The sequence below is a fragment of the Cheilinus undulatus genome, linkage group 22, assembly GCF_018320785.1.
Source record: "Cheilinus undulatus linkage group 22, ASM1832078v1, whole genome shotgun sequence".
Lineage (NCBI taxonomy): Eukaryota > Metazoa > Chordata > Actinopteri > Labriformes > Labridae > Cheilinus > Cheilinus undulatus.
In genome coordinates, this window is record NC_054886.1 from 11393639 (window position 1) to 11421587 (window position 27949).

The 27949-nt window shown below is 37.9% G+C and overlaps 3 protein-coding genes across 3 annotated transcripts in view; all 3 read right to left on the reverse strand.

Annotated features, from left to right (window-relative positions):
• Positions 1 to 977: 977 nt before the first annotated feature.
• si:dkey-183c6.7 (urea transporter 2) lies at positions 978 to 13403 on the reverse strand. Its single transcript, XM_041780109.1, has 9 exons — positions 13339 to 13403; positions 10576 to 10715; positions 10024 to 10213; positions 9098 to 9226; positions 7469 to 7658; positions 6818 to 6965; positions 6147 to 6281; positions 3854 to 3903; positions 978 to 2213 (listed from the first exon to the last, which is right to left on the reverse strand). The coding sequence occupies exons 1-9, from the start codon at positions 13401 to 13403 to the stop codon at positions 2037 to 2039; spliced, it is 1224 nt and encodes a 407-aa protein (XP_041636043.1). The 3' UTR covers positions 978 to 2036.
• A 1711-nt stretch (positions 13404 to 15114) lies between these two features.
• On the reverse strand, positions 15115 to 22216 carry brms1 (BRMS1 transcriptional repressor and anoikis regulator). The gene is made up of 10 exons (XM_041779638.1): positions 22098 to 22216; positions 20552 to 20774; positions 20347 to 20437; positions 20137 to 20264; positions 18160 to 18239; positions 17983 to 18079; positions 17485 to 17574; positions 15654 to 15718; positions 15488 to 15527; positions 15115 to 15408 (listed from the first exon to the last, which is right to left on the reverse strand). Exons 2-10 carry the CDS (start codon positions 20766 to 20768, stop codon positions 15401 to 15403), a joined length of 816 nt encoding a protein of 271 aa, XP_041635572.1. The 5' UTR covers positions 20769 to 20774; positions 22098 to 22216; the 3' UTR covers positions 15115 to 15400.
• A 2763-nt stretch (positions 22217 to 24979) lies between these two features.
• The window catches only part of ppp1r14bb (protein phosphatase 1, regulatory (inhibitor) subunit 14Bb), a 43671-nt gene continuing 40701 nt past the window's right edge, over positions 24980 to 27949 (reverse strand). Inside the window, exon 4 of the mRNA XM_041779858.1 lies at positions 24980 to 27946. Within this exon, the coding sequence (XP_041635792.1) occupies positions 27878 to 27946 (69 nt within the window). The 3' untranslated portion in view covers positions 24980 to 27877. The remainder of the gene's footprint in view (positions 27947 to 27949) is intronic.

The following is a 27949-nucleotide window of genomic DNA, read 5'->3' on the forward strand; positions in this document are numbered from 1 at the left end:
CCGCCTCATATGTGTCTTATTTTTGTAAGCATTATTCTGCCTTTGATTTAAGACATGATCAAACACACATACATGCACACATGCACACAACCATATGAATAAAAGCACAAAAGCATCTCCAACTAAAAGTATGTAGAACTTTGAATGTTTATTATTAAAACACAAGTACTGTCTGTGCAAGTAATTATATTTCTATATCTAATTTTTCTTTTTTTATTTTCTCTGATAAAACACTGAGAGGGAGGAACTTTTGTATATCTCTTCTTTTATGAAACCATGTCACTATTGTGAGGGAATTCACAATAAAAGATCACAAGCCAAAAACAACAACAAAAAAAAAAATCCTTTAGAAAATGAGAAAGAATTGCATGTAAAAGACACAACTATCTGTGTTTGTCATTTGGTCAGCAGTTTCATAACAACAGTAGGTAAATAGGGCTGTCAAGATTAATCGCATTAATCGTGATTAACTTCAATTCACAACTAGTGCACTAAATTTTTTTTAATTGCAAAAATTGCATGATTATTGTCTCAACACTTCTTGGCAAGGCCGCTGCAGACAGTGATTTAAAATAAGTCCACCATTGCTCCTTAATGCCTTATTTTACTTTAAAGGGGACATATTTTAACCTTTAATGCCGGGTTTATATTGGTCTCACAGGTCCCCAAAACATGCCTGTGAAGTCTGTTGCTGAAAAAACACTCCAGTTTAGGATTTTAGTATGTCTAAAAACCACTCTGTTTCAGCCCTGCCCAGAACGAGCTGTTTCTGTCTGTGGCTTTAAATGTTACTGAGCTGTCTGACTCCGCCCCTGGAAATGGATGTGGCTCTCCTGATCTGAGAGGAGGATCAGGAAAGGAGGGCAGAACTTTTTTCCAAGCGGGGAGGGACAACCCAAACCTGGAGGCGGTGCTAACTCCCCACATGACATCATGAGGGGAAAATCTGAGAACGACTTATTTCGGCACATATTTTCTGAAAGCCAAGGACACATATCTTTGTTAGAAAAGCCTGAAAAAGTGTTTTGCATAATATGTCCCCTTTAAAACACTCAGAGACAGGTCAAACATCACCTGCAACTGGTGATGCCAGTTTTTTTTGTTTTTTTTTACCTTTTTACCAGCCCCTTATTTTCTTTTCAATCCATAGCAGGTTCTTTCTTTTGTGTTTTAGTTCATGTCATATCTTCAATCTATGAAGTAGGTCTGTATCCAAACAGGAAGTCAATAACCCTAGAAAAATCCAAGATGACACAATAAGGATTTTACATGCAAAATTAGGTAATTTTCAAATGTGATGAATAGGGTGCAGTTAATCAAAATGAACTACAGAAATCCTGAGATTAATCACGATTAAATTTTTTGATCTTTTGACAGCCCTAGTTAATATCAAATGTTTTTAATAAGCATGTGGGTGTATGGTTTTAAAAAATGTAGAAGTGTGTATTTGGGCAGACGAAAAACTAAAAATTCCACAGCACTGTGAAAAAGGACACACTGATTATAAATAGCAGCAAAAACACTAAAATTTTGATCTGAAAGTAATAACTGATATAATTACTATTGTATTATTTTCTACGACTACAATCAGAGTAAAGGACAAAACAGTTGCCTTTAAGTCCCTAACCTAAGCAGCTGAACATTTTAAAAACTCAATGTTTCACCGTATGCTTGCATTGATGCTTTATACATTTCTTTTTTACAATGAATAAAGGTTTGCTGTTTATTGTTGATTAAAGTTTTTTTATATATAAAAATGATGTCAGTTTCATCACTATTAAAATAAGATTTCTGTCCTTGTAAACTCACTGAGTCTGTCTTTTTTCAGCAGTACATTATATGGTTAAAATGTTTTAAAGATACATTTTAAAACAAAGGAGGTGATACCAAATACATCATTAAAAATTATTTTGCTTAACATCCATAAAGTTTGTGGTGAAAATGTATCTTATTGTTTAAAAGAAAGAATTAACTGTATTGGGGTCCAGACAACAGCTCAGGAGTTCCAGTAAAGCGGTTACTGCGTGTCCTCAAAGTCACACATCATTGATTTCGTTTCCCTTAACAGCTTCCGACTGACTTCGGGAGCACAAGCTGTGTTCAGGTGCCACGACCTGGCTGGTTGGAATTCGGTAAGCTGCTAAACTGCCTGTCAGCAGCAGCATCAGAGTTGCTGTCAGAGTAGCTGCCCAGCTGCATGCTGGGAGGCCAACCTAGTGAAAAAGACAGCGAGAGCTTTATATAATGAATGAGTCAGAGCCAAACATTAAAAAAACACTTCAGAACATTGGACAAAGGCTCAGTCACATTAATTATGGGCCAATGAGAGGAACAACACATATGAATCAGCTGTCACTTTAATTACAGGCTTAACAGAGCAAAATGCTATATGATGACGCACGCACAAACCCAAATCTGACAGGCAGCTATTATTGTCAGTGTTAGACTGAACTGTAAAAGGTTGAAAAATTGGAGCTGTGGTAACTCCAAAACAGCTATTTCAGCTGTCTTTCAGAGCTGATGGAATACATTTTTAGCCCTTTGAAGCCTATCATGTTATATTTGATACACACTTTTATGAGACCTCTATTTAACCAACATGATCAATAAATGACTTAAAAACCTTTAGAATACAATCTGAAAAATGATAAAAATGCCATCCTGTGGATTATCAGTTGCCAAAAACGTTTAGTGTATCAAATGTTAAACAAAAAAAAAACATGTAAAATGTTATGGCAATTTTTTCTTTTTTTGGGGGGGGGGGGGGGATTTTGGTAGAAGTTTAGATAAACATTTCAATTTCAAAAAAATGGAAATTTTCTGGCTATTATTTGGGTTCTCAGGCTTTAAGGGGTCAATTTTAAATAAACAGTAATCGATCGTTTTTTTTTTTTTTTTTTTTTTTTTTTGTCATTGTAATCAGATTATTGAACAATCGTCCCTTAACCCTTTAAAGCCTGAAAACACAAATAATAGCCAGATTTTTTTTTTTGGGGGGGGGGGGGACTGAAATGATTATTTAAATTTCTACTGAAATACAAAAAATCCAAATTTCCATAAAATTTGCCATTTATATTTTTTGTATCTCATTTGATACATTAGGTGTTTTTGGTAACTGATAATCATAAGCATTTTTATCATTTATCAGATTCTATTCAGAAGTTTTTTTTTTTTGATTGATTGATTGATCATATTGATAAGGTAGAGGTATCATAAAAGTATGTATCATATTTGATACAACAGGCTTTGAGGGGTTAATGCCTTGACACTTTTGTACCATGAGTAAAGTTACCCACTTAGTTAGAGCAGACCTTCCTGTGAGGGGCAGTCAGTCTCATGAATGTTGAAAAGTAAAGTATTAGATAGTCAGAAGTGAAAATTGTAGTGCATGGGAAACATTTAGCTTCACAATAAACTCTAATCATTAAATAAATAGAATTTTCAAGTTTAGGAAAGTTTAAAGTTTGAAAAGTAGAGGTAGAATTGAGCTGATCTGTCTTAAAATGGCCAAGTACCTAAAACTTTAATTACATTTTTCAGTGAGCATTACTTTAATTTTCTAAAGTATCAGTTTGATTGTAGTATTTTAAGTTCTATGAACTTTGAACAGTGTTGTTAAATAACAGTTGGTTAATCGAAATCTTAGAAGAATAGCTTTCAGTGCGGTTCTTTGCTCTTCTTTAAAGGGATATTTGGGGGTTTTTGAATTTGGGTCTGATGAGGTACTTGGCTATAGTAGTGACGTTAGCCTCCAGTGATTTCTGTGAAAGTTGCTCCTGTGGTTATAAAGAGCTCAGAGAGATCAACAACACTCGAGTCGAATACACAAAATGTGTAAGGAGTGTTTACTTACAGATCCCAGCAGATTACTCAGAGCAATGTCCGCATATGCAGAGAGGAAAGCTGCAAGCAGAGGTGAAGATAGATACAGAATTTATTGAGACAGAGAAATTCTAAAACACATGGTACTACAACTGCAGTTCTGAGGTGTTATGTTGTTGTGTTCTTATTTTTTATTTGTCTGTAAGCTGACTAAGCTAATATTTGCATGTGCTTGCAACTTTTTGTTGATTTAACGAAAGTTTGACTCTCTGTTGTCACTTAGAGTACATAACTTCAGTACATCAGTTCATGAGGAATACACATGAATGGGCTCATAACTGATTAAATGGAGTATTAATGAATGAAATGTCATCTTAATCATTCAATTAACATATGGTGACAACATAAAGACTTTCACTGAGCTGAGTAATTCTGTCAGCGTCCTAGGTTAATTTTCTTGTACTTTTTTGTGAAATTAGGGTTATATTGGTTGATATTGGTTAGATCCACTGCATTTCTGGAAAAGTTGTGATAGAAGCAATGGTGTTGAATGGAAGACTTTTACTCAGTGGTGGACTTGGATATTTCCATTTAAAACATTTTTGAGAAAAGCATTTTTATATATTTTTTTTAATAATAAGATGAGCCCTAAATAAAGATCTCAGGAGAACAGAGCTGTTGTATTACCATACCAAAGATGTTTGATTTAATGATAGGCATAAAAGTATTGTTATATGTACTGGGAATTAGAACATCCTTCTGAACCCAAATTACATTCATCAAAGATGTCAAACGCCACAGCTTAACACACACACACACACACACCCACACACACAAAAGCCACACTAATGACTGAGCTTGGCATTTCAGATTTTAGACTAGATCAAAATTGCAATTTCAGCTGAAATTGTGTGGGGATGCTGAGAGCTGACTTGTGGAAGAACTGTTGAAAATAGCCAAAAGCACAAAAATAGCTGAAAATAGCATAAAAATAGCACAAAATAGCATAAAAGCAGTGGTGGACAGTAACGGAGTACATTTACTTGATTACTGTACTTAAGTACCTTTTTTCAGTGTTTGTACTTGAGTATTTGTTTTTTTGGCAACTAATGACTTTCACTCCACTACATTTCAAAGACAAATATTGTACTTTCAACTCCACTACATTTCTAGGAAGCTTGTCGTTACTCGTTCCCTTTAGGTTCAGGATAGCTTTGTAGTTAGATGTTGGTGTTTTTCCTTTGTAAAATGCAATTGGCCACACGCTGTGCTCCTCAGAAAAGGGAACCAATCACAGTCACCGCTCACACCTGGGATGGATTTGGAAATAGGCTACGTCATCCTCACTCTGTGTAGCAAAGCTCTGCCGCCTTCATTCAAACAAAACTCAGCAATGGAGATGGCAGGAGAAACTCAAGCTGAAAAACCAACCCACCCATGGCCATATCTCAGCTCGATGTTTGAGATTTCAGAAATGAGAAATGATTCATATCATCAAAAATGAAATGACGATATTTGTCCTTATTGTTTTCAGAGAGTTACAAGGTTCTGTATAAGCACTGAGAAAACGATACAGCAATGTAATGATATTAGAAAAGGTACTTTGTACTTTTGAATACTCAAGTATTTTTAAAAGTAAGTACTTTAGTACTTTAACTTGAGTAAAATTTCACCGAGCAACTTTTACTTGTACTTGAGTAAGATTTGACCACGAGTATCTATACTTTGACTTAAGTACTGGAGATTAATACTTTGTCCGCCACTGCATAAAAGTAACTGAAAATGGCATTCAATAGCTCAATAAAGTACAAAAACAGCTGAAAGTAGCCTAAAAATAGCTGAAAGTAGCCTTGAAATAGCTGAAAATAGCATAAAAATAGCTGATTTTGGCCTAGAAGTAGCTGAAAATTGCATTTAATGGCTGAAAAAGCATAGAAATAGCTAAAAAATTGCATGAAAATAGCTATATTTTGAAAATTATAAAAGTTGGAAATGAGAAAAGTCATAGCAGTCGAATAATGAAGAAACTGATTTTTTTTAAAAGTTTAAACAGTGTTAATATGACAAAGTATGAAGGAGGAGATAGTCAGTGCTGAAGAATAATAATAAACAAAACGACCGACGCAAATATCAATAGTGTGCATGCTCAGCATCCCCACTAGTTATACCTTTCAACCCCCTATGACACCTTCACAAGAACAGATTATTTAGAATCCAGAACTGATATTGGATGCATTGATTTATCCAACCATGCCCCTCTTTCATGCACCGTCCACATTAATGATTGTTAAAGAAGTTTGCACGTGAGCATGCTTGTGTGTCACCGCTTGAGATGGCAAAGAGGTGAGTCCTCCAGTTAAAGGTGAAGAAGAGTCCTCCAACAACCATGCAGCCCAGGGCACCATTAAACCCAGACAGACCCGAGTACAATGAATCAGGATGCACGGCCACAGATAAACCTGTTAACAAAGGAGCCAAGAATTATACAAGGAAGATAAAATAAACCTAATAGCCACTGAAATGGAGGTTAAGTTTGTTCCTCTTTCTTTCTTTGCTGTTTACAGTCAGAGATATGAGTACAGATTCCAATTTGAAAGAAAAGCTTTTTGGTTATGCTGTCTAATCTGTCCAGATTGCTTGAATAACTCCAGAAGAACATCATGATTATGTTTAGGAATTTAAAAAAAGGACTGAGCGATAACTAATTTGGTCAAAATTTATGACATAGGTCTGAAAAATTCTGAGGGGACTTAAAAACTGCAATCTTTTAGAATACTTAGAAGCTGAACATGTTCAGTATTGATTACTGACAAAGGAAACTCTCAACGTATCCACAGATATATGCATAAAATATGTCTTTCACTATCTTTATGATAATAATTAAAACAAATCGAGTCGCATGAACAGCTAAGATGTGGTTTTGATAAGCTACAGAGATAAAAACAAACTCTCCCACATCTTCAGCACAGTCTCACAAATATAGGGATTAACTCACCAGCCAGCGTTCCAACTGCTGATCCCAGCAGGGCGTGGAAGGCCAGGAGAGGGGAGTAGAGTAAGACTGCAACCAAGATAAGGAGGGAGGGACCAACAGCTGCACAGGCAAAAATCTGACCGACACCAAGAGGGATGCCAAGCATTACCTGCTCGAGAGAGATGGTGGAAAGGGATTTTTTAAAAGAGTTACACCATGTAAACTAAAAACTGAAAAATAAAAACATAACAAAATGTGTGACTTTTTCCTTTAATAGAAATCAAGATATAAAGAGATGCAGACATAGGAATAATGAGGAAAATTGTGGGAGTGGAATATTTATATAGAACATTACTAAAGATGGTTTTAAAGCTAAATATTGTGAGGAATGTGCAGTACCAAAGGATGTTTTTATAATCAAATGCAATTCTTTGCCTGTATTTGGAACAACTACCATATCTGAGACAGCTTAGCACGGCAGATTATCTGGTTTTCACTGTAAATAGATCAGAATACTGATAGAGTATCACACCCTGAAATATCACAATATTTTAGTATATTGATGTTTTCTGAAACCCCTACTGGAAATGGGGAATTACAAAAAATAATATATATAATAAATAATAAAAAAGGGCATTATTTGTTTCATATATAAAACAGATTGAGCTTTACCTCCACAGCAACAAGTCTGGTGCCATTAGGATCCTGTAATCCTGGAGAAGTAGTGGAGTGGTGTGGGAAATAGGGGTTATCTGGGCCAGTGCAAAGGAGGTAAAGGACAATGATGGTATTGAAGGGAAACACAGAAACAGGCAAGTCCCATCGTTCCAACACTGTGGAGAAACCACTGTACAAGAAGACACTGGGGATGGGGAGTACAAAGCACAGAGACGAGCACAAAGAAGGTGTCTGTAGAAAGGTAACACTCTGAAGTTTCTTCACTAACTGTCAGACTCACTGTGGCTGCTACTGGTATTGAATTAAATGCTAAAAAACAAAATAGTTCTATTTTTCCAATCTGAATTTGTATTGTGAAACAGAGGCCTGTAGCTGAGAGGTATTAGCTGGAAAACTCAACTGGATTAAACATAAAGCCTTAGTTATTTCAGGTTCAAAGATGAAAACAATAGAACAGAAAATCAGGATTTTACACCTGCTTTTATGAGGAAAAGTCCAGATGATTCAAACTGGAGACCCCTAAAATGATCAAGGTTTGCAGACATTGTTCTATATACATTGGTATTGCTAATAATTGCCTAGAAAAAAAGACATTATTACAGCAAAAACACTAGACCACTGAGAACAACAACAGCAAATCTGGAATTATACAAAATGGGTCAGTGGATCTTTAGGGGTGTAATCCTGTTTTTGGACTAATTATTTGACTGGATTTAGATTGTGGGGACTCTTTCTGATGCAGCAGGACTGTTTTTTGATGAAATGTAAAGGTTGAATGAATGAATGAATGAATGAATGAAAAATATTATGAAATGAATAGACATGCAGACAAGTCTAAAGGGGGGTAAATGTGAGGGCTTTCTGGGGTCCAGCCAAACTGGGGGTCCATGGAGGTCAGCAAAATCATGTAAAGTTAAGCTGTGATATCAGTATTTTATTTTTAACCTGAATAATTAGCACACTTATCGAAGAAGAAAATATCTTTTTTTTATTCATTTGTGAGGTAAATAGCCCTCTTAATGTAAATCCCTTTTGTTAAAAACAGAGTTACAATGGGTTAAAAAATTGCAAAAACTGGTTTAAAATGGCAAAAAAAATGGTGGAAAGGGTGGTGAAATTAGATTTTAAAAGTAGCAGAAATAGGTTAGAAGTGGCAAAAATTGGATAAAAGTGGCAAAAAAAAAATCAAAAACTGGCTGAAATGGCTTTAAAATGGTACAAAAAAACTGGTGAAAATTTGGTGAAATTGAAAAATGTATATAAACTGGGGAAACCTGGTTAACTAATGAAGGAAATTTGGCAGAATATAGTTAATTAAACTGGTAAAAATGGTGAAAATAGTGATATGTGGTTAAAATGGGCAAAAATGGGGTAAAAAGTGGTAAAAATGTGTTAAAATTGGCAAAACTGGTTGGGGAAAGTGATGGAAGCTGATTCAAATTGGCAAATTTGGTGCAAAGTAGCGACAGTGAGATTCAAAAAATATTCTTAGTTATTTTAAGACACCTGGAGACCCCCTCTCAGTGTCTTGCAACCCCCAAGGGGAACCACTGCCTTAGGCCACTGTCTGGTACCGGCCATGGTGTGTGTTTGTGCATGTCCACGTGCATGCGTGTTTCTTACCATGTAGCTGAGCCCAAGCAGACAGGCAGTAGCAGCCACCAGTACCACTCTCCTGCAGAACTAAACAGTCCCATCAGCAATGACACCAGCATACCGTTAAATCCATGGAGACCTCCTGATATCTCAGCTCTACAAACAGAACAAGAGTTTTGATAGTTACAGACAGGGTTTAATTGTACAGTAAGCTGGTAAATACAGTGGCTGCTGGTAAAATGGGATTAGCTCAGATGTAACTTTAGCAACAGTTTTTGTCAGATCTGGACAGCATTACTTTATTGATAGAGGAACAAAGAGCCACACTGAAAGTTTTTCTTGGAGGGGAGATGTTGTTGCACTTCTCCCAACCACCAAGTAACTCCACCGTTTGTAAACCATGACAGCACCTGCTGACCGAACTCACACTTCTAAGGCCGGCCACACACAAGATGGAAGTTAAAATTTCTGCAGCCCTGACCAAGACTCTTTTCTTTAACCCGCTCCCACAAGCTCCTGCCATTAACGCCTATTCGGCCTTAGACCTTAGGAAGTGCTTGCCTTTTTTCTTGTAATTTTAATGTATTAATGTGTTTTACATTTTATTTGTATGGCTGCTTATTGTTTGTCTTTGTAATTTGACTGTCCTGCTGCCTGTCTTGGCTACGACACTCTTGCAAGAGTTTTTTTAATCTCAACGAGTTTTGTCTCCAGGTTAAATAATGGTTAAATAAAATGAAAATAAAAAACAAGCCTCTTAACACTTTGTATGGAGTTTTTCCAGATGAATGTCAAATACATGCCATGCATAGTTTATCTGTCGTGTCAGGTTATATTTACATTTCTATGTCATAGATTCCAGAATCCTATGAAGAATAAATTCAAACTTTACCAAGCCTTTTTTATGTTTTTTTTTTTTTTTTTTTGGTTGTAAAAAATGTGAACTATTCAACCTGTCCTGTCCTGTGATGACAGCTGTTAGAGTGGAGGCGAGTACACCCAGAGTTCCCAGCAGGCCCTGCCAGGGGGAGGCCCAGAACAGTGCAGCCAAGATGAGAGCCCCACTCAGTGGGTTGTTGGCTAGAATCACCCTGGTCACCCCTCTCAGACACCAAACTACCAGCTGCAGCACAATGAACTTGTCTGTGGACACAGAAAGAAAGTATGCATTAAAAGAAAAGAAACTTTCTCTCCCCTCAAATGCATTCAAAATGGACCTATAAGGCAAATTGCAATATGTGCTTACTCAGTAATTATAATACTGATATGTTTGACATTCGAGCACAATTGCTCAATGCAAGACTGCTACATGAACGTATAACAAATCACAATGGCTGTCGGCACTTCAGACAATTCAAGTACAATTTGATGACAATTTAGCAAACTTTAAGTTAGAAGAAATTCTTTGTAGATACTGATTCAAAGTTGATAGATATACCTATCACTATCAGCATGCAAATTTCAATATCTTTTACATTGCAATCACATTTTGGGCTTGTTCCTACCCTCCATGTACTTTTCCAAGTGCTCCATGTCTCCAGTGCACAACAAGAGAGCATTCAACAAACGCAGACTAAGGCTGGCACGAGCCCCGCTTGCTTTCACAGTCTCTGTATCCATCCACACCGGTGCAGCTGCTGGAACTCTGACGGTTAAAAAAAAGGGAACAAATTTTTCACTTTACTTTGTTTTTTTTTTTCTTTTTTGTTCTTTTTGCGTTTGCTTCAATGCTGTCCTGTTTCCCTTCCTCATTAGTATTTTTCCATCTCTTCTCCAGTTGTTTTCTTCCTTCCTATGTCCTCATTGGTAAGAAGGGGGTTGTGGTTTAATGGGTGTGTGTCTGCATTCACCCCAGTTCAGACAAGCCATTCAGAAGAATAGTAAGTTTAACCCCATTGTGTCCAGTCAAAGAAATAAGAAGTTTTTAAGCCTTACCTCCAGCTTTTTCATCATGTTTCACAGTCACTTTTCCTCAGCTGTCAGCAAGCCACACAGATCTCAGACTTGTGGTCTTGCAGACCACTACTGTGAGATGACACCTATGTCAGAATGGAAATACCTGCTAAAATTTCCAAATTAAACTTGGATTAAATTTCCAAAAATGTGAACCAAAGTCCAAACTAAAACATGACACTATGTATCATAAAGCATAAAAACATTAACCTTGCAAAGCAGATGGATACGCCTGTTTCCTTTTTTTTTTCACTGGCGAATCCATCTTGCAAAGCTCCCGTCTGAACCGTTTGGGCCCAGTTAGAAAGTGACAGGACCAATCAGCGACGAGGGGCAGTACTTTCTGGCATGGCTGAGTCATAACGTAAACAGGCAGCAACAAGAGGCCGGTGTTTTCTTTTCAAAAATGACAAAAGTCGAGTACTTACATGTCTTTAGTCGCCATGTTTCCCGTTATTCCTCGGTAGCTGTGCACGTGCCGCACGATAGCGGCTACATCACGTGTTTTGTTGCTCTGATTGGCCCGTAGAGATGTGACAGACAGAACATTCATCCAATCATACTCTGCCTTTTCCCAAACGTTTCCTACTGAAGCTTTACCAGATGGATGTGTCAAAGGCAACAACGTAAAAAATAAACCTGCAGAATCAACTGCTGTCTACACTCCAAAGCACTCACATGGCAATTGACTCGCACATGGTCACGGGTCTTTTTCTATGGAAGCCCATTTCCACTGGTTAAAAAAAAAGAATAAGAAAAGTAAAATAATAATAATTTTTTTTTAAATTGTTAAGTCATAATAATGAGATACTAAGTCATAATAATGAGATAGTATCTCATTATTATGACTTAATAATTTTTTAAATTATTATTATTATTTTACCTTTCCTATTTTTTTTACTGGCGGAAATGGGCTTCCATAATTTTCAACCAGGAGGGGCAGTGTAAAAACAAAACTAAACTTAGACTGTAAACGACTTCACGGCAGGGGGTAGTGTGAAATTTAAACTGAATTGACTTTAAAAAGGACAGAATGTGTCCCCTTTTTTGTTTAAATCTATTTAAGTATTCATCTGGCACGTTTTAGCACAGTGAGGTTTATTTTAAACATGAGCAGAATCACTACGGCAGTTCTATACAGATCGGTAACCCTCTGCTCCCAAATAAACCTATCAGTTTAGTTTATTGACGAGTAAAATGACAAAATGAGCAAATTAAACAGCCAAGAATGAGATTGCCTTCTGTGACATATAGTGCAGTGAATCACCTGACTTTTTTTTTTTTTTTGCATGTTTGTTGTTATTCATAAAGGGGTCGGAAAAACGTATATTAAAACAGAATTACCTTTTTATAAGTAGTTGTTGTAATGTGGATAGAAGGACTGAACTATTAGAAAAGTAATATCAGACTTTAGAGCTAGGCCATGATGTGCAAAAATGTGGATGCTAGAAAAATAATAATGAAGAAACTTAGACAACTTTCTTGGGCATATAGTGAATAGTTGAATAATTGTGAAAAATGGGTGATGAAAAGATGAAAAATGGGTGGAATAATGGCACGAATGGGTTAAAATAGTGAGAAAATTGACAGAAATGGGCTAAAAGTGGTAAACATGGGCGAAAAGTGGCAAAAGTTGAAAGAGAGTGGCAAGAAATGGGCAGAAAGTGGCAAAATGGACAAAAAGCAGCTAAGTATGCAAAAAGTTGCAAAAGGATGTTGAAGAAATGGGAATAAAAGGGAAGCAAGTGTCGCCTAAACATTTAAAAGAAAGAAAGCTAAGGGTCAGAGGTTGGTTTTTTCACACTGGTGACACAAAATGTTTGGGATGTGCAAAGATATTTCTTCTCTAATTACAAGTGAATTTAAGTTATTACTGGTGTTTATTGACACACAATCAAAATGCACTCTTGGAACAATATTAGCCCACAATACAACATTTTAATGTGAAGTTTTACCATGTATACTTTACATTTGCAATCTGTAAAAATTCACACCACCCTTCTGTGCCGGTAAACTGGGATTTAACTCAAATCACATAGGGCCACTTAAATTAAAACTGCTCAGTCTAGTCAGATTTAAACTGACGATTGTCCCTGGTCTACTTTGCACCTTTTCAAACTGGACTGGCTTGGAAAAGTTGCAGAATGTCTGAGACTGAAATTGTTTGCTAGCTGGTCAGAGAACAGCAAATACACAAAGAGCACAAAAACCCCTAATGGGTCAAGTGTCAAGAGAAAGAAAAAAGTCTACAGTGTGGCATGAGCTAAAAGTAGGAGCTGGCAAGCGCAATTCATATTGTGACCTTTATTTCATACTTTCTCCTCCGGTGTGGGCCAGGTAACTTGGTCTGGTGGGCCGGATCTGGCCCATGGGCCGCCATTTAGAGATGGCTGGTGTAAGGTATAGGCAGTGTTACTCAACCCTGCTCAACCAAAGAGCCAAAAATACTTTGAAAGAGCCACAATCTAAGTGGTGAAAATGGCAAAAATGGGTATAAGTTACAAATTAGTAAATTACAGGTGGCAAAAAGGCAATAAAAATAGTGAAAAGCGACTAAAACAGGCAAAAAGCAGCAAAAAGGTAGGGGAAATGGGCAAAAAGTAACAGAGTGGAAAAAATGTGGGGAAAAGTGGTATTTATTGGCAAAAGGCAGATTAAATGGGTGATAAGTGACAAAGAAGGGGAAAATGTAAATAGGAATTTAGGATAAACCTGGTGAAAAAGGGCAAAAATGGGATATAAATGGCAAACATTGGCAAAAAGTGGCAAAAGGAATTGGCAAAAGTTGGCTTAAAGCAGTACAAATTGATTAAAAGTGACAACAAAATGGGGAAAAAGGGGCAAAACATTTCAAATAAGGGCATTGAAAATATACAGACACAAATAATGGGTGGCAATGTGACTTGCAAGGGATGATTTCTAGGGTCAAACTTTCACTTTTTTATGGTTTTCTGGGGGTGTAATATTTCAAATTAAGACATGAAAGAGCCACATGTGGCTCTGGAGCCATGCGTTGAGTATCAATGGTATAAAGTATATATCAGCAGTGAACCAAGGTTTAGTGATGAGATCACTCACTACTAAAAGACTAAAGGTGTACTGATTTACTAACAACAGGCAGATAAACTAGGCCTACAAGCTGGTTGTTTTTTTAGAGTCTTTATTAAAGCCATTTTCACACATTTGTGCTGTGCAGGTAGACCAAAATATAAAGGTATTTTGCAGAATACATGACAGCAGATGAAACCAAACTACTACTGGGACCTTGTGTTCATTCTGTCAATTATAGTTTTATGTATTTTAATAGGATACGTGCACTTTAGGCCAAGACAACTCATACTTTTTTCTCACTGTTATTTCTATAGCCATGACATGGTTTTAAAGTGACTTTTTCTGTACATGTCCCTGGCAGGCTTGTCCAGAGTGATGGCTTGTCCCCCTAGGAAAGACCCAGTTGGAGGCCTCCTCATATGCAGTTAATAACAGACTGCTGATACAAACTACTTTATCAGTAGCACTTGCCTCTGGTAAACATTTACTTCCTTTGCCTCGTACCAGCTTTAGGCTCTCTCTTTTTTGTGCAGGTTCTGGAACAGCTATCCAGTTAAGTCCAGCTGGTCCCTGCAGGATGTTCAAGTTTTTAAAAAGGCTATATTTTCCTTGAGCAACCATACATGTGTATTTTTGTTGCTTTAAGCAAGTGTGTATGAAAATGGGACATGGTGCCCTCTAGTGTCCCAACGTATCAGAAGCATCATTTTTCAGGCTGCATTAAAATGGCACTAAGTTTTTACACAAATCCATATATTTTTGCTGTGAGTGTGGCAAAGATTAGGTATGATATGAACCTGCTAATACTGTCATTATCTATATATCATAGATAGCTTTTAGGCAGTTTGTTGAAAATTTTGTTTTTTATGTATCTTAAGTTCAAACTGACTAATTTTCCAACATTTTATTCAGACAACATCAGGAAACAAGCAGGTTAAATTGTTATTGAAAATGATATTTTGGAATAGTCACCTAAATAAAGTTGGCCAAGCCAATAAAGACTCACACAGACCAAAGAGAAGCTGAGAAAAATGCAAAACTTGTGTCACAAAAGATTAAATTTTTAATCACCATTAAGAATCATTCTATAAATACATGGTTGTCATATTATTAAGAAGTTCTTTTAAATAGCAATAGATAACAAACAAGCAGAGGGATGGAGGGGTGCTGGGGTCAAAGGCGCAGATAAAAACAACACAACAGTCTGCTGAGTTTCAGTCTGGGAGACAAAACCTGAACTGTTAGTGGGAATGCTGGGAATGTGTCTGTGTGTGTGTCTTCAGTTTGGTTTATTTGCCACTTTTCTTCAGGAAGTTTCTCCTATTATCACCGCTCTGAAAGATAAAGAAGAACGACTTACAGAAAAAGCTTCAACTGTGTGTACGCAGATTTAAGAGTGTGTGCCAGACTAACTTTCAACTTTCTTCTTTAGAGGTGTGAGAGCTGCTTTTGCCTGGAAAACACACACAGGTTCCAAGTAACCAAAATATTTTCTTAATCATGATAACTGGTACGTTTAAGACTTATAAACTGGAGTGCATTTACAGATAAAATGGAAAGAAAGCTGCTCATGTGTTACCTTCTTGATAGCGGTCCAGTCTTCAAGAATGTCGATGTCCCTCAACATGTAGACGATGAACGGCCCTGAGAGACAAGGAGGGACAGCTGGTAAGATATCTGTTGTTCTGTTAGCACAAGCTTACAGTTGTAGCCTGGCTGGACAGTAGGGATTTAAATGACATGTAAACCATGACAGGCACTAAAAAAGATAAAGAACAATAATGTTTGATGGTTTTAGATCAGACAAGGAGCTAGTTGATAACTTTAATAGTTGTTATCTTAACTCAGATAATTTTAAAGAAAATTTTAGACCCTTTATAACTTGCTTATAGGAGCAAAAGGGGTGGATGAAACAATATTTTACTGTTTTATTTTACTGTATTTTACCCTCTAAAGTATTATAAAATTTTAGTCTGGTATTGTTGGATGGATTTTAGACTTTCTAACAGACGGATCCTAGAGGGTAAGGGTGAACGATGCTTTGTCTGATGTCCTCTTCTCCACCACTGGTTCCACATTTTCTCTCTTTTACTGTATTGGTGCAATTCAAGAGATGTCACAACAAACAACACAGACAAGCTGAAAGCTGCTATCAAGGCAACCTCAGCAGTGCCACTGGTTAACAGCTCTGTGCCATGTTTGCATTGATGCAGTGATTTGTGCCTAAGGATCACAGACCAAGCACTGAGAGCATAAATGAACCAAACTTTCAGAAGGTTGACATTTCTGTTATAAAACTTTTTTTTGATTGGTCCAATGTAATATCAGGGTTCCTACAAACTTTTGAAAATCAAATTTGACTTTCTAAGACCCGAACTGAGAAAAATGTATACCACTTCTTATGTGGCAAACGGTCAAAAATGAAAGGCGCATGGGATAAATCCATCCATCCATCCATTTTCTATACTGCTTATCCTGTTGGGGGAGCTGGAGCCTATCCCAGCTGTCACTGGGCGAGAGGCAGGGTACACCCTGGACTGGTCACCAGTCAATCACAGTGCTGAAATATAGTGACAGACAACCAGGCACGCTCACACTCACACCTACGGCCAATTTAGAGTCACCAGTTAACCTAAAGAGCATGTTTTTGGTAGTGCTGGGGCATCTCCGTGTGTAATTTTAGGTGCCTTTTAGTGCTGCTCCAGAATCTCTCATATCATCAGACAGCCTGTGCCCAGATAAGGATTTAACATTCAGTTATAAAGATGTTTTTACTGTTGAGTATTCCTCCCTTACCATTCGATGAGACTTGAAGGTAAATAGGCCACAAGATTTACAATGTCCCGTTTAAATGTAGGTGATTAAGACCACAATTTCACTTATTGTTGACATAAAATTAAATCATACATAAGAATAAATTCAATTAAAATAAATATGGCATAAAAAATGACATCATAATGAGACAGGAGGTTTAATTATAATGGGTTGGGACTTAATCAAAATGCCTTACAACATTTAAGACCTCTCACTGGTAAAAAATAAACCCTTTCTAAGGCCTTAAATGTCAAATGTCCAATTTATCACTTTTACAAGACTTTTTTAGGATTGAAGGAACTCTGAATATTGTTATAGTTTGAGATACTGGACGTTTTTTTTGGTAATGCACTGTGATTAGATTAAAACCAAAACAAGAAAAGGCCTGAAATATTACACTCCATGATGAAGAGAAATGAATCTACAATAAACTGAAGTTCCCCCTTTTGAAACCAGGAGAGGGACATTTCTCCTTTTGATTAACCATAATTATCTCCTTGCCCCAGCAGAGATGAAAATTAAAATCTAAAGCCTGGCATATAAACAAGGTTGATAGAAGGATAATAGAGTGAACTGTAGGAAAGGCAGAATCTTACCTGAAACAAGAGCTACTTTCTTTTTCCTCTCTGACCGACCCAGTTGGTTCTTTCTCTTACACTTCTTGCTCCTCATTTCATCACTCCACTCTGAAATAAGGGAGAAAATGATCCGTAACACAGCTTGTCATGTTTTTCAAATAATGTGCTAAGCACACTCTCTTCTGTAAACTGTGAAATCAGAACTCACTGGTGTAGTATTTCAGATTTCATTCACAGAGTCATTATAATTACAAACAAGCAAGGTTGGCTGTCAGTTACAATCACTGACAACTGGATTGTGTGTAGCTCTTCAAATGGCAACACATTGAAGAAAATATTTTATGCCAACATGTGTTTTTCAAATATGCAACCTTTGCATTTGTTAGGCATGTATGATACAGTGAATGTGTGTAGGTGAAGTTTTGAGTTGTATTTAGTACAATAGTATTAATTCTTTAAACCACAAGTAAAGAAAAGTACAGTAATACAATAATGAAACTGATGTGGGATTCATACCTGAGGTGAGGTCTATATTCTGCCTGTCCTCCTCCAGTCTTCTTATCTTTTCCAGTAGTTCTGTCTTCATGGCATCAAACAGCAATGTCCGCTCACTCTGTTAATAGACAAGTAATACACATACAAGTACATCGCCCAAAGTAAACCCTGTCCCACATAAACAGTGTTTAGTCTTACCTCCAGGTGCTGCTTTGCTCCCTGTAGTTCACACTCATGTTTGTGTTTGATCACCTGCAGACACAGCTCTCTGTACACTCCTGTAAACAGAGACAGAGAGAGGATGGAAGTGTCAGGGCGGGGGGGTTTTGGGACACAACTGCAGGTGGAGTGTTTCTTGAAGTTATCCTACAAGGATCGCAAGCAATCAGTTGGGAGAGGGGAATAAAATAAACAATAGACCAAAAGCTGTCGTGTCTTGTCCCTCTGTAAATGGCATGACAAACGACTCACAGTCCAGCTGAAAGTTGGCTTCCAACTGAGTCTTGGCTCAAAATTTCAGTTTGAATCCAATGAGGTTTGCATGGAGAACTACGGTTTGACTGATACTTGTTTTTCAGGGCCAATATTGATACTGATTATTAGTAGGGGTGGGAATCACTAGTGGCCCGACGATACCACATTATCACGGTACTTATGTCACGATTTGATATTATTGCGTTTTCAAACATTTTGCAATACAGTGAGTATTGCGATACCATATATTGCGATATATTGCTATCTATACCATTTTTTAACTGTTAAGCTGATTTAGCATAAGCCTTGCCTTCATTTTTACCCTATTAAATATTATTATCATGCGGCACTCATTGCAAACCCGATCTGTCATGTCCATGTTGTTCGTGCCCTGCTTGTCCTTCCCCAGTGCTGCCATATTGGTTGTATTAACTTTCTCCTGCTCGATGACTGTCACCTCTGCCAACCTCACTGAACAAAGGGCGCAACAGCATCATCAAGACAGAAAAGAAAATGGTGCTATTTATCCAGTATCATAGACTTTAGCTCAAATTAGCAATTAATTTGAAAAAAATCAATACTTGACTGAAGATATGATACTATATATCGCCACGCAAAATATTTGGATATAACGCTGTATCGATTTTTTTCCTCACCCCTAATTATTTGTAGCGAAATGTCACTGATAACCATTATTTGGAGCCAATATGCATTAATAACAAACAAAATGTGGCAAAAGTTAGCACTAAACAGCACTGTAGAAGCAGGAAACAGAAAGTGATGCCATGTCAGTAGCACCCAGCCCTCAGTACTGATTGGCTGATAGTTGTGTGATGCCAAGCCAGTCAGGTAATGTAGTGAGCAGGACATTAGACGATACCGTAGAGAGTGAAAACAAAACCAGAGGGACAAACACACGCTGCATTAAGGCCAAAGTAGCACACCTTTGAGTTAACTGATTTTGGATGGTTATTGTTAAAAATAAAATGCAGATACTTATGATCAGCTAAATGCCAAAAATCTGCATCAATAATCAGCCAGACCTATAATCAGTCTACCCTTACAGTCTACACCTGACTTAAGAGGAACAGATAACTTCTACCATAGGAGACACTTTGTGCTCTTTACAGTACTTACAAAAATCCAATATCATGCACACTCGTTTTGTTTTAATCATTTAGTGGTTCAGGCTATCTTAAACTGGGTAACTGCTGGCTTATCTATCAAACAACACCCTTGATGCTGGTTCAAAATCTTTTAGACAATCAAATTCAAAACATCTGTCAGGAAGCTACACAATCATAACCTGACATGCTAGGTGGATTTGTTTCACACATCCATCTGGAAAACCTTCAGTACTAAGTGTTTGGGAAAGGGCAGAGGCTTTGAAAAAACCCAGAGTGTGACTGGATGAACATTATGTCTGTCACATCTTAACTGGCCAATCAGAGCAACAAAACACATGACACATCGGCGAGCCTCACCAACTAGCCAGGCGTCATACACTGATAATAATAGAGGAGAGAAAAAAAACATCTACATCCAAAAACACACACTGTTAGTTTATGTCTCTGGAATTGCTATGTTAACAAGATGTTTTTAATAAAATCCTGAATGACCCATAAAGGTAATAATACATTTAACTCCTTGTTTAAACATCATGTGCCAACAGTATGAGGGTCAAAGTAGTATTTTACTAACCAGCCACTTGTGTCCGTATCTGCATGCTGTTCTGTAGTGCAGCTAGTGGTTCTCTGTATTCTCCAGCTTTTCCTGTTAGCACCTCATCCAGCTTCACCTTCACTTGGTTCAGCCGCTCCCGAAACAACCTGCAAGTAAAGCCGCTCATCAGATCAAACACACCAAACAGACACATTGTAACGCTCCTCTATTTCTTCTTTTTAAACTTACTTCTCTTTAAGCTCCTGAAATTGTTTCTCCAGATCTGACATCTCATCCAGGCATTCTCCTCTTCTTCGCTCACAGTCTTCATCATCCATCTCTTCACAGAGAACACAGAGAGACAGACTTACAGTGAAAACACGATAGTTACAGAATCTCCATCTTTCTCTTGGTGAAGAAGCCAGCTACTTTGTAGCATGGTGCATTGCTTTACCTGAGCTCTCCTCTTCCTCCTCTTCTTCCTCCTCCTCGCTCTCCTCCAGGTCGCTGTCCCTCTCTTCTGTGCTCTCCTCCATAGTCTCATCTCCACCTCCACCTCCTCCATCATTCTCTCTTGGTTGCTCCAAGTCTCCATTGGCTTCAGGGAGCTGTGACTCTCCTTCTGCCTCCATCTCCTCCTCTGGCTCCCTCACAGGAGGCTGAGCAGGCATGGCTGGCTACGAAACATACACACATAAACAAATTCAAATTAGAGTATTTCATTGATGAAGGATTATCATTTAGTACACAGTTTTTCTTTTTAAAACTGCCTTTTGCACTTTATATTGATTTGCTGAAAATTATAAATTCTGCTAACTTTTTCTGTCAAAATGTAAAACAACATTTGACAAAACAAACAAAAAAATTGTAAAAATCCACCACCAAAGTAGCAGGTACTCAGATTTTAGCACTGAATGAACACATATAGAAAATCAATGAATGTCCATTTTCATATTTTTTACTGTTTTATTCCATCTTGGCTGCATATCGAGTTTTTGTCGACACTAGATGTTGCCGATTTCATAGCTCTATTCTTCCCCATAATGGGTGATGTTGATAAAATACGACACTACAGCTGGCTTGGTTACAGTAATAATAAACAGTTGGGGCACTGTAAGCTGTCATATAGATAAAAAACACTACTCTGTTTGTAAGGCAGAGATTTATTATTATTAATATTGCAGCTGACTGGACCAGAAACTGAAAAAGAATAGTATGGCAAAGCCCGCGGGACATCGAGCAGCCTTATGGCTTCCTCATCTCTGTCAAGCCATCCTGAAATACACAGTACGAGACCGGAAATGACCGACCTTTGCTTGGTAAAGAGTGACCACACCAGAACAAAAAACACGAAAATCCTGCCTCTTCTGTTAGTATAGCTTAAAAGGCAACTGCTACAATGAAATACAAGGGGTAAACCCTGGCTTTTTCTTATTTATAAGATATTATTTTGAGTCCTCGCCGGACATGTGTTACGTTTAATTTCGCTACCTTGACAAATGGTGGCTTCCGTGATGTCATACAGTAAGACGGATACATTATGGACTTAGCTGTGGTAGAATGAGTAAAATTAAAGCAAAAACTGCAACTACAGCATGTTTTTACTGACAGTCTATCTATTTATACAACTGGAGAGACAACTGCTAATCGCCGCTGCATTTTTATATCAAATAAGAAGGCAAATGAACCAAAGTGAAGTCAAGTGCAACACTAACGTTAGCTAACATTTGAAATCCTCAGTGAGGGAATGAATTCCTGCTCATGTCACTGATGACACTATATGAGTCAGTGAAATATAAAACATTTCTATATAATTTTTCCGTGTTTGACAACAGAGATTTCAAACTAATAATCAGCACGTTGAACATCAGCAGAACCGATCTATTCTTCCAACTGCACACGGATTAACAAGTAATGTAAAGCCGTCCATGCACGAAGGCAATGTTGTTAGCACGTAGATAACCCTACGTTTACTACGAAAGACCTGAGAGCCTACTTACCTCCTCCCTCCACTAGCCTGTTGAAAGTTAATGTAACATTTGTTATATTTCCATTTTAAAAAGTACTTCCTCTTCACTCCAGTCTTCAGTTCACCACTTTACCAGACTCTACAACCAGTAACTTCAGCCAATCAAAGCCTAGATTTACTGGTGGATTGACCAATTGGGGCGACCATCACGGACAGCGCTTCTCCAATCAAAGTTGTGTTGCAGGTTTAGTGAACCAATCACAAGCCACTTTGTTGCTGGAAACTACAAAAGCTGGCCAATAGACATTGACATAACATACATAGACGCCCCATTGACTGGCTGACTGTACGTCGACGTCGCCGCCATATTGCGAGAGGCAAGTCCGCTACGTAGGGTAATACAAGTAGACGAGGAGTATGAGAATTGTCGAAATAAAAAGCACAAATGATGCCATTAAATTGATTTTAATGAATAGTTCAGTGATCTATACTCAATAAAAACCACTTAGACAACAAATGAACGAGATTTTATGAGTAAAACTCAGACGCCCCCTTACACAAAGGAAAAATGTGCCTTTTTTACTCGAAATAAAAAAACGCTAATTTATCATTTTATCACTTTGCACAATGTATGACTTTATTAAAAATACATTTCAACTTTCTATAAAATGATCTGTGAACTAGTTTATTACTTAAACAGAATAGCTAATATTAAAATTGAAAGGTAAGATTGAAAATGGGATAAAAACTGTTAAAAATTACCTTCAGTGGTGGATTAACTGATGTGGATTTAATTTCTAGACCTCAAAAAGTCACCCAAATCTTGGCTCCCTGGACAAGCTTTTGTAAGGGCTACTTGTCAGTCAATATTAAAACAGGAAAAAAATATTTACTTCAATTAACCAACATTATCAAACATTCAAAACAGAAGCCATATGTTCTCAGCAACATCTGCAACATTTATTAGACAAAAATAAAACACGTGAGTCATAGGGAACACACAATATGCAAGACTTTTGACAAACATGGAAACAAATTTATTAGCCAACTTATTATATTTCAAGTCACCTGAAGAGGATACCTTAAAATGTGGAGAAAACAAATCTTGCCATTTAAAATGAAAAACAAAAAAAAAATAAGTTGTTATGCATGCAGTCTATGCATTTGAACAATTTTAAATGATTAAACTGATTTTTTTAAATTTGATTTTCAATATTTTTGGTTAGAATTAGTGATTTTGAATACCATATCCTCGGGACTACAGATTCTACCATTTATACACACTGTACAAATTGATACGATATTATATTGATTCTCAAGGTTAAGCTTTAGTTTGATCTTAAACAGGCCAATAATTAGTGCTGAAATCTTCAACACAAAACAAGGAAGTAGACAAGCTGCCATTACTGTGAAGGTAACTCATTCTAATAAACTTAGCACAAAAAGGGAGGAAATTTGTGTTTGGTAGATTATTTCTTTGTTGTAACAATGGTTCTTGGCAATTAATCTTAAACCGATGGCAAGCCTGTTTATTTCCCTTTTAAATGGTGCCACATTTGTAAGGAACATGCATTTGTGGGATGAGCAGCAGAGCTGAGTATGTGGGTTATGCCAATTAAAAATTTGCCAGATCTTCTCTGCCAATGCCAAACAGCTTATTTTGCTGTTGCCACTGACTCTTGTTTTGAGCTGCTGGTACCCCCAGGTGCTGCCAACCAGGTGTCTGATTGGGAGAACCTGTGAGCATGGGCCCTGCTACAGTGGTCAGTAGGTGTCTGCTCCAAGAATCTGCATGCCACGCCTGGCTGGAGCCTATCCTAGCTGTCACTGGGCAAGAGGCGGGGTACACCCTGGACTAATCGGCAGTCAATCGCAGGACTGACATACTGTTTAGAGACAGACAACCAGGCATGCTCACATTCACACCGACGACCAATTTAGAGTCCCCACTTAACCTGACGAGCATGTTTTTGGTGGTGGGAGGAAGCCGGAGTACCCAGAGAGAACCCACCTATGCACAGGGAGAACATGCAAACTCTACACAGAAAGGCCCTGACCGGGACGCGAACTGAATTTCTTAGAGTCTACAAAGAAATGCTTGATAGTAATGAACTAACATTTGTGTCACAGGGCAGAGAGAAAGTCTTCTTTGGATATTGAAATGTATCCTGCAAATTACAAAAAAAAAAAAAAAAAAAAAAAAAAAAAGATCTTAATGGATGCAGTCAGATGTAGACAGGCTTCCCTTTAGCCTGATTCATGATCAATCTCTCAAGTGAGCATCGTAATTGAGGTTCATGTTGAATGGTTGCTTAAAAAAAAATCAAACATTAAAGAGCATTAAACAGGTCCTTAACTTCCCAGGAATGTTAATTCTGAAGAGGCAGGAGTAATTTGTCCAAATTCAAGGAGACAATATGACATTACCATGTAGCATCTGCATGTCCGATGACTATATTTGCTCTAACCACTCTGTGATTAGAACAAAATTCACCAGCTGAGAAGAAACACAAAAATACTGTTAGTAATATTCCTGCCACTGTCGTACAGAGTTTCACCACAAGATGGCACCAAAGTAATCAAGAATGCCAGGTGAATCATGAAAGAGATGATGGTGGATTTCATTTCATTTGACCAACAGGCTCTTCTGACAGCAGACATGTTGCATGTCTGCTGGTGGATTTAATAACATTGCTTACGATGGTGTAACATGTTGAATATTGCAAAGCTGTAAACAACGATGCCTTCTAACAGCAAGCCTACACATATAAAAGTAATCAATTGCACAGCATTTGATCCTTAAATTTCAAGATGATAGTTTGTCAAACTTAAGCTTATAAAATATTGTATAATTAAATATTTCCCTCCATAACAGGACATAAAGAACCCCCAAAAAAGACAAAACACAGAAAATCCATTTTACATGTTTTTATTAAAGTTGCATAAAAGTGTAACAAAATTGGGCAAAAACAAGACCTGTTGTTGATATTGCTACATTTGTTTGTTGGTTTGATCTAATCCTTGTCCAAAAATCACCTACATTCTTCCAATCCATTCAGTTTAGCTCTTGTATTTAGCCTCAATGATGATAATCAGTAAATATATTTTTTTGCAATTTTCCCCAACAGTAAAAAAACAGACTTCTCAATAACAGTCTAAGAAGGTTTAATCCAAACCTGGATTTAGAAATCAAAATCCACTCAAATGCAGCAACTGATTGAGCTTGCCAACAAACCCAACGACCAGACCGTCTCCAAAAAATGCAGACCAGGCTTGATTTGGAAACCACACCAAAAAGGCAAAAGCAATCGCACCAAAATGTATCTGAATGGATTTCTGTTCAACTACATGTGAATCCAAGGCCTGGCATTGAGAAGTGTCATGATCACAATAAAAACAGACCAGTATTCAAATGGTAAATGTAAAGAACATTGTCTTATCTAAACAAAATCACCGTATCAAGGCCTAAGTATTAAACACTCACTTCTACAAAAAAAAAAAAGAATCTCAGTTTGTTTTCCAAAACCAAAAAAAGGAGCGACAGAAGACGCCGCAGTTCTGCTCAGTAACACACATTTTAGCAGTCTGTGTTACCTTTTTAAAAATGAATGTCTCACGTTTATTTGGTTTGTGTAACATAAATAATACCTAAGGCAACATCTGTTTTTTTTCTTAAAAAAAGGAAAGGAAAATGGAGAAGGGAGAGGGGAAGGTTGACATGAGGATGAAAATGGGTGGGATGAGCAGGGGGGGAAGAGACAGAGAGAGAGAGAGAGAGAGAAGGGGGGATGCCAGGGAGAAATGACGGAGCAGCAAGATGAAAAAGGGGCAGTGAGCGAGCGTGTGTATGTGTCTGTGTGTTGAGAGAAAGAGACGGATGGTGGAGGTCTGCCGTCACCGCAGGTGTCAGCTCCTGGCCAAAGGAATCGCAGCAAACGTTGCTGCTTCACCGGTTGGCTGGTGGGCTTCTGTCTCCAACCTGATTGGCTCAGGGAAGGAAACAGATGGCTTATTCTTGGAGATGATTGGCAGCTGCAGCAGGAAACACAAATGATGTGATGGCAATGGACTTCTCTTTCGCTCAGTGCCTTGTATGTTTGTGTATGAAGCAGCTGTATGTGTGAATGCATTTTATCCGCCCTATGGGTGGCCTGGATGTGAATGAGATACAAGAGGGGAAGAAAGAAGGTTGAACGCATCTAGACAGCTTCAGTACAAAATAGTAGCCTCCCACCCTCTCATTCAGACGTCTCATTGGTGTGTCTGCTGACAGCAACACACCAACGTTGAGCCTTGGAGATATTTGAGTTTCCATGTATGTGTGACCACGCTGAACCAGTGTGGTGGACTGAATAATGTCAAAGGTTTAAGGAGAGACATTAAGAAGAGGAGGGAGGTTATACACAGAGAGAAAGAAAGAAAACAAGGCAGCTTTGTTAGGGTCCCCCTGTCGGACTGTCAATGTGTGTGACAAAACAAAACTAAATAAAGGAACCAGTCCTATACTAAAAATCTAAGTCTTCGTACAGAACAGCAGAATATACAGGCCAGAAAAAACACCCCTATTATAAATGTTGCTGTACATTATGTAGCAACACACGTACGTAGCATTTAGCAACACACAGACGTACATATTTATGTGCAGACTGGACAGCAGTGGCTTTTGAGGAGCCTCTCTTATGACTGCACCACGCATTTGAAGAAAGAAAAATAGCTTTTTCTCCCCCCAAAATTTAATTCTACTCCAGCACACCCGACCTAAGAGAACCTACTTCTACTCTAGCCTCAAAGGAAGATTTTTACTTCTAAAATTAGTAGGACTGTATGACCACCACAGCCAACCAGTGACTTTTTAAGGTTCAACCACTATTTCAAGGGATCAGCTTTTCCTCTCGTTGCTCTAAAGATACATCATACATTATTCTTTGTGGTCAGAGGTTTCGGATTTTCTTCCCAAAATGACATAGTGCAGAGTTTCAAAAGATACACACACAAGGAAAGACAGTCTGTAAATGCACCACTGTAGCAAATGCCTCTGATTACAGGGGGAAATGATCTGAAAAGACTATATGGACCCCCAAAAAGTTGACAATAAAAAACTAGTCAAGTCAATGTCCTGGTGCCCTCAAACTGATGAGAAAATATCAAAAGAATCCAGGTAGGTAGCTAGCTCATGTACAAGTTAAATAAAAAAGGAGCCTCATTGGTTGAGATATTCACAATGATTAAGCTCCTGATTGGCTGCTTCCCCCTTCGCTCTTTTCTTGGCCGTTTCACGCTGTTGTTCCTCTTCCCAGTCTGGGTCGCTCCACTTTCAATAATTACAGGCCTCATCTCCTCTTGCCTTTCTCCTCAAACAGATGGAGGGCGGTACGCAGCAGGGTGGGAGGAAGAAGAAGAGCCGGACGAGGAAGAAGAGTAAAGCCAAACAAAGAGTCAAGGAGGAGCAGGAGTGAAACAGAAAAGTGCCTGGATTGAGACCAATAAATCGCTTGTGAATATTCGCACCTGGTTATTTTGCATTCTTTGCTTTTTCCTCATCTGACAGAATTTTTTTAGAAGGAAGTCAAGAAAAAAATGACACAAAGTCCACTAAAACTTCATATTAAAAGCAATTAATAGGGCTGAATCCAGGCAACAAGAGAAAGATGAAAGAAAAGAGAAGAAGAAAGAAGTTTAAAAAGAAGAACAACTGAAACCGACTTCAAAATAAAAGCATGGAAAGTGCGGCAGGAAGACAGGAGGCGAGGGCTGAGTTGGAGGAGATGTAGGGAAGGAGAAGAACGAGGAAGAGGAAGAAGAGGGATGCCATCATTTCTTCTGAGGCGTGGAGAGCTTCTGCATCCCTCGGATCTTGTCGAGCAGCTCTGAGATGAAGTCCTA

Bases quoted from the DNA above. Each gene is read 5' to 3' on its own strand.
- si:dkey-183c6.7 (XM_041780109.1), bottom strand. From the start codon at position 13,403: ATGGCGGCCCATGGGCCAGATCCGGCCCACCAGACCAAGTTACCTGGC. The intron at 6,966-7,468 runs GTAAAGCTCAAT...TCTCTCGAGCAG, and splicing joins CCAGACTTGTTGCTGTGGAG to GTAATGCTTGGCATCCCTCT. The intron at 2,214-3,853 runs GTAAGTAAACAC...CTTTTTCACTAG, and splicing joins TGAGTAATCTGCTGGGATCT to GTTGGCCTCCCAGCATGCAG.
- brms1 (XM_041779638.1), bottom strand. From the start codon at position 20,768: ATGCCTGCTCAGCCTCCTGTGAGGGAGCCAGAGGAGGAGATGGAGGCA. The intron at 20,438-20,551 runs GTAAAGCAATGC...TTCTCTGTGAAG, and splicing joins GGAGGAAGAGGAGAGCTCAG to AGATGGATGATGAAGACTGT. The intron at 20,265-20,346 runs GTAAGTTTAAAA...CTTTACTTGCAG, and splicing joins TTTCAGGAGCTTAAAGAGAA to GTTGTTTCGGGAGCGGCTGA.